At 42.0% G+C, this 15,135-nt stretch overlaps 1 protein-coding gene across 2 annotated transcripts; it reads right to left on the reverse strand.

Moving 5' to 3' along the window:
• Positions 1-2,232: 2,232 nt before the first annotated feature.
• Positions 2,233-14,856, reverse strand: lactbl1b (lactamase, beta-like 1b). 2 transcript variants are annotated; one of them, XM_023827506.2, is made up of 8 exons: positions 14,787-14,856; positions 12,619-12,728; positions 9,787-9,937; positions 8,432-8,538; positions 8,039-8,196; positions 6,299-6,546; positions 4,094-4,199; positions 2,233-4,004 (listed from the first exon to the last, which is right to left on the reverse strand). In XM_023827506.2, the coding sequence occupies exons 2-8, from the start codon at positions 12,676-12,678 to the stop codon at positions 3,026-3,028; spliced, it is 1,809 nt and encodes a 602-aa protein (XP_023683274.2). In that variant the 5' UTR covers positions 12,679-12,728; positions 14,787-14,856; the 3' UTR covers positions 2,233-3,025. The 2 variants fall into 2 exon arrangements, with proteins under 2 accessions (XP_023683274.2, XP_072571234.1); XM_072715133.1 differs by lacking the exons at positions 12,619-12,728; positions 14,787-14,856 and adding an exon at positions 11,056-11,578 and having other exon boundaries at positions 6,299-6,561.
• Positions 14,857-15,135: the final 279 nt, after the last annotated feature.

The following is a 15,135-nucleotide window of genomic DNA, read 5'->3' on the forward strand; positions in this document are numbered from 1 at the left end:
GATTTGATGTAATTTTTAGACATTTATATACTGTGAAAGTTTAGTGCAGGGGTACTCAAAAAGTGGATTCCAGTCTGCATCTGGACGAAATGCACAATCAATCCACCCGTGGCTAGGAAAATTTTATCAGGGGTAGTGAACCTTTGTGTTGATGATGGAATTTGGCCCTTGGGGAAAAATAGTTGGGTACGTGTGGTTTACAGCATTGAAACTCGGGATTAGATCTACCAGGGTCATAGTGGCAGATCCTGGTAGGGGCAACATGGGCAACTGCCCAGGGCAACATCTTCTGAGGGGTCAATGACTGTTACCTGCTTTCGACAACTTTATCCCCTAAAACTTTTCCAACCACCCATCAGGGATGAGGTAACCTGGGTGGTATACAGAGAAGCTTGGGCTTAGGTTGATGTTCCAGAGTCTAAGAGTCACAGTTCTCTGCTTCCTTCAACTGTCTTCCTGAAAAACACATTCATCTGCCACAATAGCAGGAAACCATCCATTCATTCATTCATTGTCCAACCCGCTTATCATACTGGGTCACGGGGGGTCTGGAGCCTATCCCGGAAGCAACGGGCACGAGGCAGGGAACAACCCTGGATGGGGGGCCAGCCCATTGCAGGGCACACTCGCACACCATCCACACCTAAGGGCAATTTAGCAACGCCAATTAGCCTCAGCATGTCTTTGGACTGTAGGGGGAAACCCCACAACGACATGGAGAGAACATGCAAACTCCACACACGTGACCCAGGCGGAGACTCGAACCCAGGTCCCAGGCAACAGTGCTCCACCGCACCACCATGCTGCCCATAATAGCAGGACCCCCTCCATCACAATTAAAATTTTTAAAAGAAGTTCCAACATATTCAGAGACAACTATTTTAAATATACCATCAGTCTTAAATATATCCATCCATCCATCCAACTTTCTGAAGTATATGCACTGCTGGCAGGGAGCCTGGAGCCTAGTTTAAGAATAAATCTCACAAAGGGATATTCTGTTTCTGCTTGTTCTGGAAGCAAGTGCAGTGCAAAATTAATGTTGGGTAAGTCATCAGTCTTTTTCTCATCAATGTCCACACGTAAAAAGCCTATATTATATTAGCTAGTTTTCGTTAAATTGAGTCCTAAATGAGGACAAATTTCTGCATGAAACTATAGTTAAAACTTTTATAAATGACTGACTATGGTATTTTAACATGCTAGGATATGGCTCATATTTTTTTTTTTGCAGGGTTCACATATTAAGACACCTTTAAGTGGCACTTCCTGCTGAGGATGAGAATGTGACTGAAAATGCTGCCTGACGACCCATGAGTCTCCTGGTCTTCCCAGCATCCGCAGTAACTATAGCATCATGTGAATGCGCCGTGGTGGCTAACCTACTGTGGCTAAGTCCGCAGTGCTGATTTACCCGCCGTAACTAACGTAATGGGTGATATTGGGGCTACTAACACCATAAGATCGAAACTCACTCCTTGGCCTTCCCCAAAACTGCCACAAAATCTTGGTTTGGAATTGAAAAAAGAAGGAAAATTTGCATTTAGCATGCATGCTAATGCTAAGTGAATCGCAAGAATGCTACAAGGATTACAGGCCCCCAGAAATGGGCCTTGATTTCAGCGTTTCATAAACGTGTCGCGGCGACACATTTGTGAGGCGGGTCTTCAAGCTCTAGAGAACAAGGGGAAGAGAGAACAAACTCGCACCTAGCCTTGTGCTATGCACTTCGGCTGGCTGTGAAGGAGACGGATGAGGCCTGTGCTAAAACACAACAGCTGTGAAGGAGCTCGATCAGCCACTAGTTTAATGTAAACGAGCCTTCTGTGAAGCCGCCCCTCCCATTTTGCTTCTGTAACTCCCCATCAAACAAATGGCAGGTGTGAGAAAAACCCCTAAAAACACCTTGCAGTCATATGACAGAAAAGTGGAAAGTGATGTCAGAATTAGAAGATCGTATATTTTTATACATAGTTTATAACTAGAACTGTGTAGCAAAAAGGAACAATTCAGGCAAATGAAAATCACACTACATTAGACTTTTAAAATTCCTTCTGTTAGCTTTTCTAATTTTAGCTTTAGGAGTTAAATGCTAAAGATAAAATAGCAGACAGGCATTTTCAATGGAAGAGTCACTATTTGGTCACACTGTTAAGATGCAGTTGGTTCGGATCAGATGACATTAATAATGCAGGGGTGGCCACCACTGAAAAGACTGAAGACAAAATCCTGTAAAGCAAGTTGAGTCAAACATTTTTATCTGTCTAAGAATGTGTAAGTGTTGCAGTAACTACCACAAAGACGCAGTCACTTGGCTGCAAGCAACAGATTTCGGAAAAGCTTTTCTAAAATCATTATTGGTACAGGATTTGGGGACAAGTAGGGAACCAAACCAGCTTCAGAGTAAAGCAGAACAGAATCTTCAGATTTATACAAATAACTGAAAACATGGGATAAGTGAAACTAATCTGTAATTCCATTCTTCAAAATCATTACCCCAGACAGAAATGGCTAAAGAGCTGTCAAAAAAAACATCACTCTATTACTATTTCGACCTTTTCCCCCAAAGACACTTTGGAGATAAGCTGCCTCTTTCTTCAAACTATACAGGTAATTTCACAACGAACCGATTGAAGCGAAGTTCTCCCTGGCAGAGCCGTCCCAGATTCCACTCACGTCTCCCTTACGAGTGCAGTGATCCTGCGTATGTCATGCATTTTGAGTCCCGTTCGGTTACAATACAATACCAAAGAAAGGGCATGACATTTTATATAGACTTTTTTCTTGAAAATCTTTCAGACCATATCCTATTGTCTAAGTATCCTGGAATCCACTGTTGTCATATCTCTCTTCACAGAATCTCTAAATTATGCAGCTCTGTTGCTATAGCATAACTCTGCTTTCTCACACACATTTCCGGACCCAGTTATTTGGAGGGACTGTTCGATTAGCCAGTCGTGAACACATCCACGTTGATGGTACAATGTCCCTCGCTTGTTTGTTCACCATTTCCATCCTTGAGACATTAATTAGCGAACGCTGGCCTGTGGGAAATGCGGAGCACGTTGTAGGTGTTCAGGCCTGGGGCGTCGAAACCCAGAGAGATGCCCTTCTTGTCAAAGACGTGGAAATTGATAAGCTGCCCATCCTGAGCCTCTAAGGAAACGGCGGCAGAGCTGACCCTTAAGACACAGGGGTATTCTTTCTCAAATGCCACCTTAAAGACTCTGTCCATCAGGTAGTCCAGCCTTATCGTCCTGTACCTTTCCGGGATGAGCTCCTCGATTTGAGGGCCGAACTGCTGCATGACGAGGACCCCGTCCGAACCGGCTCTGATCTCGTAGAAGGTGATGTTTCTGTAGGTGAAGAATCCTACGTAAGGCGATGGGTTGGGAGGTGGGGTCAGGACATGTTTGGCATCTCTGAACGCCCCCTCCATGGCAGGGATGATGTGGCTGTAGGCTTTGGCCACCATGTCGTCATTCTTGGGCCGGGACCCAGCCATGAGGACCACCAGGCCCAGCTTCAGTCGGGGCACCAGGGAGAATGTGGCAGAGTAGCCATCCAGGTCACCGTCCTTACGTAAGACCTCATACCCGAGCTGCTCGTTCACCTCCCAGGGAGTGCCTGTGTGGTTGGCGAAGTAATCCTTCTCACAGCGGAATAGGGGCGTCAGCATGACCTTCAGGGTATCGGGGTCAAGAAGCTTCTGATGGTAGGCCCCAAGCAGCACCATGGCCAGCCTGGCCATATCTGCAGTCGTGGAGAACATCTGCCCCGATGGCCGGTACCAGCCCAGGTCATACAAGGGTGCTGGTTGCCCACTGGTATACACACCCACAGCCATCTGGATCTGGACACCAGGTGTGATGTCAAAGCCTGTGTTCTCCATACCTAGGCGATCCAGGATGTTGTGGGACACCCAGTGCTGGTAGTCAAGCCCAGCCACCTTCTCTGCCAACACGTGAGCCAGCAAAGAAAATGCTAAATTACTATAGTGGCACCTAAAAACAACAAAAGGTCACCACTGTGAAACTGGAATGATCGTCATTAAATAAATGCGCAGTGATATGGTGCTTTCAGAAAACCTTACTTTGTCCCTGGATCTGCAATGAGAACATCATCTTGCAACAGATTGACAGCTGCCTGCGTCTTTCCCTTCCACAACAGGTTGGTAGCCCTGAGTCTTCTGGGCAATCCTGCATTAAAACAAGGGCCCCAGATTACAATACATAGCCGCTAGCACCTACTGAGATGTAAATGGTCTCGGAAAGATTATACAGCCCACAGAATCTCCCAAAATTGGCCTGACTCCATTTAAATTGAAATTCTCAGTGGAAGCTCGTTACATGATCACAGAGTTGTAAAGTAACAAAGTACAAAAACCATGTTACTGTACTTAATTAGGTTTTTTTTCAGGATTTGTACTTTAATAGGCTACTTTAATTTTAACTCTAAATCATTCTGCAGAATCATCCTTCTGCACCTTAAAAAATACAATTGTATACAGCACACTTGACAACTGTGGGTTAAATATGAATCACAATTTCTTCACTCAGAATTGAGATTTTCCTGAGCAATTTATTATTATTATTATTAATAATAATAATAATAGTAATAATAACAATAATAATAATAATTTGCATTACATATTGTATATTCTTTATGAAGATGGAAGAAACAATACTGAAATTGCTGTCTGACATTTAAACTTTATCAATATTCAAAGCAGCACTGAAAGAATACTGAGTATGCATTTGATGATCAGTTGTCTTCCGTGGTGGAGAAGGGTTTTAATCCGCTAATTCAACCACACACAAGAGGTCTAAAGGTATATACATGTTTATAATTAATTATTAAATCTGGCCCATAGATCGATCTTGTTTTCCACAGAATAAAAGTGTCATTCTGCTAATTTGCTCCAGAAAATATGTGACTCAATTTTCCTTAAAGTGCTGCACTGTAACTTCAGCCTGTCATGAGTGAATTTAATAGGATAGGTTGTTTTTTTGTAAAATCAATAAATTTGAATGTAGCACTTCTTAAGGTATTTTTTTGCTTTTACTTGAGTTGTTTTTTACGATAGCCTATGTTTACTTCAGTAACATTCTGGTGCATTGTCTATACTTTAACCTAAGTATGAAATTTGAGTACTTTTTCCACCACTCCATGATTATGTGTTACAGATGTAAATCAGGTAGGAATGGAATACAGCCAGTCCTGCTGAATTAGCCACATACTTTGATGAACCTCAGTCAAGTTCCTCTAGACATTTCCCAGTGTCTTGCTGCGGTTGTCTTGTGATGAGCCTGTTAAGCCACTTAAAATAAGCAATTTATTAATCAATTTAAGTGTCCACCTGTGAATATTTTGATTATGGGACGTTTGTTTGAACATGTGTTTACTGCCAGTCAGGGACAATACTCTTACAAGGCTGTTTGTTTCTGTTTACACACAGATCAGCTCACAACAGTCCATTCAATTCATTTTCCTTGTTTTCCTCACTGTCTAAACTTGGGGTGAGACATCTCAGAGACAGGCACTACCAGAGCATATACTCTAATACACAGACCGATATTTTCTGCTTTTTAACATGTCAGTCTTGCTTTCTGGTCCTCACGGGGAAAGTAGAAACGTCAATGGCAAATTCCCGGTTGTGAAGCATTGCTTCAGGACTTTGTGCCTTGAAATCATCACAAAAAAGAGGACGGCAAGAAAAGTTAAGGGGAACATAAGGGACATAAGACTGTCCACCGAACAAATCTCTAAAGCCTGCTACTTTTTGAATGCAGAACTACAATACAACATAGTTTGACAAAATTCACCTCAGCAATAGAAAGCGTATAGATTGCTGGAGTGCCATTTATATTCTTGTGCTTCCTTGCGACCTCATCAGAAGGCAGACTTGCTTTCTCACCAACTATACTGACGTCAGAATCAGTCAGCACACAGCTATTTTAAATTCATCGTATGATGAGGTGTTAGTCTCAACACCCCAATGCTGGTGATATGGTGAGAGTTCAAATCCAAAGATAAAACACTATTTAATCCTAAAGGGTGTGTGTGCTTCTCATTGTTGGCCTAGAAAAACTAAATTCTGTCGCTAAGATTAAACTTGAATATGAACTTTTACTAAGGAACTTACAATATACACATGTTTTTTTCTGTTCTATTGAAGTGTCTTTGGATGTAAGACCTTAATCATAAAGACACAGATGACTTCCTCCCCACGTTGCAGATCTACAAAACCTCTGTTGAGCGTGATGCTGTATCCACAGCTTCACTGTTGTCCCCTTACCAGAAAGTTGACTGGCCATCCTGCGGAGGGTGACGGGGGAGGACCGGACATGTGCCTCTCCACTGTCCAGGAAGATCAGGCCATCTGTCACATACTTGTGCTCTGTATCCTGGGTCTTCCCCAAGGGGTTCTTTATGGTGAAGTTCTCCACATACTTCTCCAGGGGGTCGTCTAGGGACCCAACCTTTCCCTCTTCCCACAACTTGTAGAGCATCAGCGTTGGGAAAATCTTAGACAGGCTGGCTATCCTACAGGGAAGCAGACTAAATGCTAACTCATTAACTGCACAAGAACATCCTCTCCCATTTTATTCAAAGTCAAGTATTTTAAAATACAGATCAGACTTCTCAAACCACTTAGAAAGGAATCTCGAGTCAACATGATCCGGTATTAGTTTACCGAGGTCAGATTTGCATTCTTTTCAGCTCTGAATTGCAGACTGAAGTGCAAGATTATGTTTCTCATTATACGGCTTTTAGAAAACTGTCTTTTCTGCTTCTATCAATTTTGACTCGGTTTTTAAGTTCTGAAAGATCACAGAGCCTCTCCTGTGTCTGATGTTCAGACAGTGCTGGTCTGAATTAATTTATCCTTTATTTGAGAGCATACTAAACCGTCTTATGTGCTCTAGCATCTGTCTGCATACCAAAACTAGTTTTCTGGTGTAGTCAGGAGCTAATTAAAACACACACTGATAGACCTGTAAAGTTGCTTTGGATTTTTTGGCCTCGTCATATTCTGGTATTCCCTGATTGTGAATTGACACTGGATGCTCCTGTGATTCAACTGCATAAAGACTCATTAAAGAGCTGTCCTGTGATGGACTGGCGTACCATTCTGGGTGCCCCCCCTCTGCCTTGTGCTTCCTGGGCCAGCCTGCAGGCCCACTGTCACCCCGTACTTCACACATGCTAATACGAAAAACGAGGCCAGAAAATATAGCATATTGCTGTGCTTGGGTGGCAGGCAATTGTGGCATTCTTCTTTAATATCAAGGTAACACTAAAGTCCTGTCCTTGGAGATGTGGAAATGACAGCACTTCTGATATAGATGAACCCAAAGGGATCAATTATATACAACTTTCAGGTTAAAAATCCATGGACATTATTCAGTACTATAATTAATCATTCTTCGCTATGTAACTAAATAAACAAAACGATGCTAGCTATGATTGCAATAAAGTCATTTTGATTAAAAACAAAACACAGATACAACGGAAAAATAGTTGCTCTACTGAAGCAAACGAGACAATATTTTCAAACGAAAACAAAACATTGGCACTGCATTGGCTGTCATGCAGAAACCTGTAGCTTTCAAACCCCGGTGAACACCAATGTGAGGATTGAAGGGAATATTTTGCAAAAAAGGAAATTCCTCACGTCTGAAATAATGTAGCAGCCAGAAGATGGTCATGGTCCGTGGTCAGGCAGAATGTTCATGAAAGCCATGTGATGAAAAGGCTGCAATTTCATCACTGATCTAGCATGCATATATGTTGTAAATGAACAGGCTATGGTACAGAATGCATGGTGTGCTGTGATCATTAGCAATTAGGCTCTGTTTCACGGCCAGGTGGCTGAATTATTTGCGACCATAAAAAGTGGAGCCATATTTCAGGATTCATTTTTGCCATCTCTGTGCTAATCTACAGCATCATCTGCTTCTACCTCCCTAATCTTTCCACTTCCCAAATGGTGCAACGACTAACAGAGAAGGTCAGGAGCGTCTTTGTCTCTCACCTGTATATCGTATACTCATTCGGTTGAGTGGACAGAGGGTCACTTCCATTCATCTTGCCAAAATTTCCTATCCAGAGCACCGTGTCGTTGAAGATGACAATGGCTGACAGAGCCGGAAGACTCAAAGGGTCGACGATATGCCTAAAGACAGAGTCCACCTGGGTGGATCACAGAATTCTGTGTTTAACCCTTTTTACACTTTTTTCCCGACGTTCACAAATATTGCAACTTTATGCTGCAAGGGTCCTGTGGGGCTCTTTAGGTCACATTCGAGGCAGCTGTCTATGTCTCAATCGCTTCACCGAAGTTCACCACCAGTCACTGATTTGCTCCGTCACCAACTTACTTTTTCTTGGGTGAGGATGACAAGATGGTTACAGGAATGCTGCCTACCTTCTCCAGCGCCACCTTCAGGCTTGGGATGGGATGCTGCAGAGGCATGGGCTCTGGGAAGCGTGGGCACATCCTCTCTGCCTTGGTACTGCTTCCTGTGCTTCCATCTAGAAGAAAGAGGGGAGGTGAGCCTGCTGAATTATCTGCTGCACGGAAGGCCTGTCAACGGCAAATAAATAATTAAAAAATGTGGGTACTTGGTTGGGTTTGGTTTGCATTTTTACTGTTCATTTGGGGCTATTTCTATAACAAATGCTTTCATTTGATGGCAAAATACCAACTAATTGTTTCTTATGAAATTGAATTGTTCCTAAAATTCACCAAACAAGCCTACATCCCAGCCCACAAGTTTCCATAGTCTTATCTGAGAAGGAACAGGAGGAACTCAATAAGTTACAACTGAATGTAGACTACTATGGAGCTCATGGGGAAAAAAATAATAATTTACTTGTAACTTTTGTCTACTGACCCTTTAAGAAAACAGAACGCTTCACATAGCACCAGGAGCACGTAAAAAAGCACACAGAACAGCAATAGGAATATGTTTTACCAAACACTAACTCTCTAGATTATTTTAAACTATTACCAAGAATACCGTCAGCAAAATAGTTACAGGACCAAGCAAGAACAGGCCAAAAATGTACTCTGATGCTAAAAATGCTGGTAAACAGCATGTAATATTGACTTAGAACCAAGTTAAAACTGTAGCGTAGTCTAAAAATAACTTCAGTTGGCTGTCTTAATCATGTTAATCCACCACTAGGCTGGATTTAAGCTCGGAGCCAAAGGTGATTGCTTCAGAACCACAAACAGAAGCATCCAGACTCCTTTTGCTTCTCTGACATATTGACCAACTGCTATCTAGCGCAAGGTCCTCTAAGACACGTTCTTATCGTTATGTTCAAAATGAATTGTGGGGCTGATTCCACAACAGTCCATAAAAGCTCGTATTTTCATCTTAAGATTCATTACCTATAAACATTTAATTAAGTGTGTCAAGCTCAAAGACTGTGAGAGTGTGAAGTTCACACAGTCAGCCGGAACTAATTCATGAATATCCCTTTTAATTATAATATCCCATCCAATTCCTATATCTGAGCCGATGCTTCCACGGTCATTTTGACAACCGCCTTTGGCAGATGAGTTGCCTTTCCCTGCTCACAGACACAGCAGCAAAGACATTTCTGTCGGTTTAATCATTCCGCTCTGTGGACTTTCATGGTTCTTGAACAATTGGCTTTGGGAGCAGATAACAGGGAAACCAACAGCAGTAGATTATGGAGGTGAATTCTGGAACTGGGTCTAAATGCCGGGTTATGGGGACAGGAGGAAGGCATGTGAGATGTTAGGTTCACCTGGCTCCAATTTCGGTAGCTGGTATTGCCAGAAGAAGCAGCCAGTCATGATGAGGGAAAGCAGCAGAAAGAATATGAGCCCCAGCTGTGTCCACTTCACCTTCATCCTCCCAGCGATGGTCAAGTGTCTCACTGGTCCAGCTGGGCCTTGCTAGGTAACACAGGCGGCTAACAGGTTAGACTTCAAAGACCCATAGAGTCACAATGTCTCTTCATCTGGAGATTAATTAATCAAAATTTCTCACACATCAAGCCACATATGACAAAAGAATTGTAAATGCCTAATAATTATTTTAATATGAAAAATACAGCAGACACAGGAAATGTTAAAATTCTTGAAATTTGAAAAGAAAAATTACTTCTAACTTTTTAATATATTTGTTTTAATTAACTAACGCTAACAGTAGGCTTAGTATCGAGTATATAAAATGAGTTTTTATAGCAAAGAATTATGGCATGACTGTAGATCACAGTGAATGGGACATGAATTTCTAGAACATACTTTCACAAGTTTATGGTGTGCAGTCCGCTATACTATAATGCTGATTTTATTATTTTTTAATTTTTTAACCCCTGTCGTGTCCAGCAGTTTAGAAAGCAGGATGTTAGTCTGGGTGCTTTATTGTGCCAACACTTTTATTTTGACAAGTGGAGCTTCGGATTAAGCTCCTCTTGTTACTTGAGATATACTCTTTATTCACCATTTTAGATTATTGCACCATTAAGCCGGAGCTGACAGGGGAAGTTAACTGAAATAGGAGAGATAAAGAGAGGAAGAGAGGAGGGAGAGAAAGAGGAGAGAGAGAAGAAGAAGAAAAATAAATAAATAAATAAATAAATAAATACACAAAAAATTAATTAAAAAAAGGGGGGGTCAGACAGAGAGAGACAGGGAAAGAAAAATAATACATGACAATTAAAGAAAAATTAGAGCAAAAAGGAAAAAAAAACAAAAGGACAGCTTCTGCATCTTACTGCTGGACATTAAGTCATCACACCATCACAAGATCCAGGTGCACACACAAACAGTATACATACAAAGAAACCAATGGTACCATTATGATAGGGAATACACTTGTGCCAGTATCTGCTTCTGGAACTAAATATGCTGATTTTAAACAATGAGTTTCCCAGGACTTGGCTGTAAATTGTGACCAAAAAAAATCAACAGTTTTAACATTCACTGTACCTGAAATGCAACATGAAAAGTGACACACTGTTAAACTGAGCTCAATGACGTTAATTTATGCTCCAGTCAACGTCACTTACCAAAATGCTGATTATGCCTTGTAAGGAAAAACCAAAACTGGAAGTACAAAAGAGTTTTTTTTTAATCCACAGAGACCACTCCACAGCAGCTCTACCAGAAACACTTTTCAGACCAGAAGTTCTACATCCAGAAGGCCACTTGCAGTTTGTTGGTTAGGAGGTGAATCTGATCCGCCCGAAGCAGTAGGTCTCAGACTCGACCCAACCCACTCAAGGGCACTTGAATCCTAGCCTTCAATGCTTGCCAGGCAATTCATTTTCCTCCCCACCAGATACAGACCTTGATGCCATAATCCATCACTCAGATTAAGAGCTCAAACAGGCTGGCGAGAGCGAAGGACTCATAATCTCTAATCTCTGCAGATCAGTCTGCGACAGTCACAGCTACGCAGCCGGGCCACGTGATTTCAGCACGACCTCCTCTGTCCACGTCAGCTTGGGATCACGCCGGTCCCCGGTTAAAATAAGAGATGACACAGTACTGTCAAGCCACGTTATCTAGGGCCACCAAGATGAGCTCTTACGTGTCTCTGGCGCTGAACGCAGCCGCTGGATGATCCGACGTGGCATTACTGCTGCCTGGGAGAGAACATTGCCAATACTAATCTAAGTGTTTTCTTCTGAGTGTTGAAGAACATTGACTTAGTTGGTGGACTGTTAGTGTGTCTTTGGTTATAACAACGGTGATGCGGCAAAGGGAATTTTTTTTGGTGGAAGCAAGGCTTAAATGTCCTGTCTCTCGAAAAAAAAGTTGCCTATTTTCAGGAAGTCAGACCCAGGGACTAAGAAAGGCAGGTGATAACCTCTGTAAATATCCACCAAGATATGACTGGGAGACATAGGCATCGGCCTGGCAGGAAAGCATTAAGGGTTAGAGGAGTTACTTTCTATACAAGACCTTTTACAATTGCACTATTCTAATAATGTCATCTAACATGCAGTGTCAGCAGCCCTTAAATGTAATGCCAGGCTTGCTCGGTGCTGATGGGTCAGTCTTTTATAGTCACGCATGTGTCACTAATGTTAATATGAAACAGTTGGATGAGTCTTTCAATCAAGGAAACAAACGAGTCAACGTGCAAGCACTGAACTATTCAGTCAAGCGCAAGAGCCTTTCAGTTTTAAAGAAGTTCGTAAAACCCTAAGCAGCTCAAAGAGTCCTCCCTAACATGGAAGATATGGTAAGACTATTTTACAGCAATGCGTTTTTAAACTTACATGTGAAGTATACGGTAACTATTCCTTAGGTAAAAGTAGGCTTGGTAAAATTATCCGACCAATGGGAGTGAAGCAGGAGACGGTATGGATTTATCCCGGTTGCATAACATCCCGATGCACGTGCGCAGCGCAGCGCGGACGGAATGGACAGGACAGCACGCGTGCATAGACGTGCGGTCGCATGGATACGTGCTTAGGACATTTCACCAAACAGCCGAACCGTGACAAGGAATGCTGAAAAAGACCAGTTCTTTAACATGTATCACACGTATCATTCTCCTTGCATCAGGAAAGATACGAAAACTGTTGTTGACAAATGGCTGGTTGTGGGACGCAGCCAATTACCTGCGACTGCAGTCCGTCCGCGCAGATCTCCCGCAGCACTTTGCTTCCCACTTTACCCATGACTACAAACGGCGAGAACTGTCTGAGTCGTCCCTTAAAAACGCCAAAACCTACAAAACATGCATATAAAACAACGGTTATACACATCGGCTCAGTCTATTACATAATTAAAATGATACGGATAGTTTACAAGCAATACGCGCTAAATATGAATGAGATGCGCAATCACCGATGCTGGTCGTTTTGTGCTGTTTTTGTCTCCTTATGCATTATTGTTGTTTCATAAAAGGATAGGCTGATTATTACAAATTCCCTAGACATCGACACCGAACACAACAAATCGGACTGACTAAGCACTTCGGTAATGGGCCTAGGGACTGCTGTTGTTCAATTTCACATAAAATATGCCTACCTACTTTGTCACTCTTTGTCAACCTTGTAAAATAGATGTTTTGGCAAAACCCTGTATTACACGTACGCCTGGAAGAGGCAGCCACAGCGGTGATCACAGCCCAGGGTGCGGGCGACGGACCTGTCATCAACCTGTGATGAAGACTCAATCAGAAACCCTTAAACTGTACACTATGATTTTAGCTAATTGTCTGTCACTGATCGAGTTAAGTCTATTACATTGATAACGGAGTGATTTTTCCATCAGTTATAAACGGGGAAATATCACTATAAGTCGTAATTATTTATTAAATAAATACAAGAATTAAATACACTTATCCGTCGATTTGCGTCCGTATTTGGGACCATCGGACGCAAGTGAGCTTGATAGTTATTTGGGAGAGGCCAAAAGTTAAGTGCAGTACTGTAATATACACACAGCAGGCCTACTCTACAGCAAATAATAATAAAAGTATAAAATCACTAAATTTGCCCAATAAACTTTAACAAAACTTCATAATAAAAAATACATTACTCTTAAAATTAACCAAAATACTGCACAGAATTTCACTATCAAATAAACTGCGGGGAAATATTTTATTGTATAACAACTTTGTTGTCTCGAGATCACTAGAAATATTTGTTGTGATATAACGGTAATAAAAAAAATGATGGCGCGTGTCCTCTCTGGACTTCCTTACTTTTGCATCATCGACGATTCCCCCCTCCCCCCCCCCCCGCACATATAATCAGTCTTTAAATTATAGTACTCCAACTTTATGACATGAGAATCTAAACGGCGGCGGTGGTGGGGGGTTTAATACATACTGCGACGTTCCTTCTGTCAATTACTCTCCAAGGGACAATTTGTGCAGTCGTTATCTTTGATTAACGAGTGTTAGTCTGAAGTCTTACACTCCCGTTTGTTTCCATTTAATCAGAGTGCAATTTTTCCGGGCTTGTAGTGTAATATCTCGTCAGCAGTCTAGTTCAGAAGAACGTCAGTATTTCTATTAATTAAATGACATGCAATTTGGTGCTTTTTAGATTTTCTTCCTATGAATACTTTCACTTTCCTGGCTTTAAATGAGCCTTTGTACGTAAACATCCGTTACACAATGTTTAGGCTCCGCAATCAGCTCATTGCCCGGCTGCAGGGATGTAATTCAGTTGTTCCAGTTCATCCGATTCGGCGATGATTGAAGCTAAAGCCCTAAATGTAAAACGGACCTGAGCTGCATTTTTACTTTACTATTGTCATTTACGCCCACATTTTGCCGCCGTTAAAGTCACGAATCATTTGGTGTCATTATGTTATTGGTAAAATACGAGAGTGACGATTTAACAAGCGCGCTCATGTATAATGTTTGGATTTCAGAGCTACGTTCGTGAAAAGTTTTCATTACTTATATTAAATCCAGGCGGTCGACCATCGATTACTGTGACGTTTACATTTACGGGTTTAAACGTATCTTTTACTATTAAACTAACAGATAATCACGTCTTTTCAATAATGCCCAAAAGTCTATTCAACTCTCTCTCATATGAAAAGGTTTTTGAATGCATGTTCACCTGTCATTTTCTGGAATATTTGTATTCCCCCAAAATATATCACCTCAATTTTCTTGATCAGGCCAAAACATCTTCCAGTAAGAGGGTATCATTCTGACTATATTAAACTAAAATAGTTCCAACAATACTGACGCTGAGCAGAATGTAACATGGTTTCCCTGATGCACCTTAATTGTCCTTTCCTGTTCACAATGTCAGCGACTTACCAAATACCTCGATCACCCTTTTCGAATGAACCACACGCCTCACTCCGTCTCCCCCTCGCCACTGGACTGCGGTGGCTGGACAGACACTGACTGTGGCTGAAAGTTAAATCTCATGTCCGACTGTCCCTGCTGGATCTGGGATTTACAGGGCCTGCTCCGCGGTGACATCTGGCAAAGCTGGTGAAGAGGGTGTTTTGTGCTTGGCTGGGTCACATGCAGGGCTGTCCTGTGTGTCTGTGTTTGGCTGCATCATAAAGAAGACTGTCTGTTCTGCTACATCACAGCTGGAGGGATGTGTATTGCTTATTTAGTGCTTGGGAAATTTTTTTTTATGAATCACTAAAGTTTT

The sequence above is a fragment of the Paramormyrops kingsleyae genome, chromosome 8 (genome assembly GCF_048594095.1).
Source record: "Paramormyrops kingsleyae isolate MSU_618 chromosome 8, PKINGS_0.4, whole genome shotgun sequence".
Taxonomy (NCBI): domain Eukaryota; kingdom Metazoa; phylum Chordata; class Actinopteri; order Osteoglossiformes; family Mormyridae; genus Paramormyrops; species Paramormyrops kingsleyae.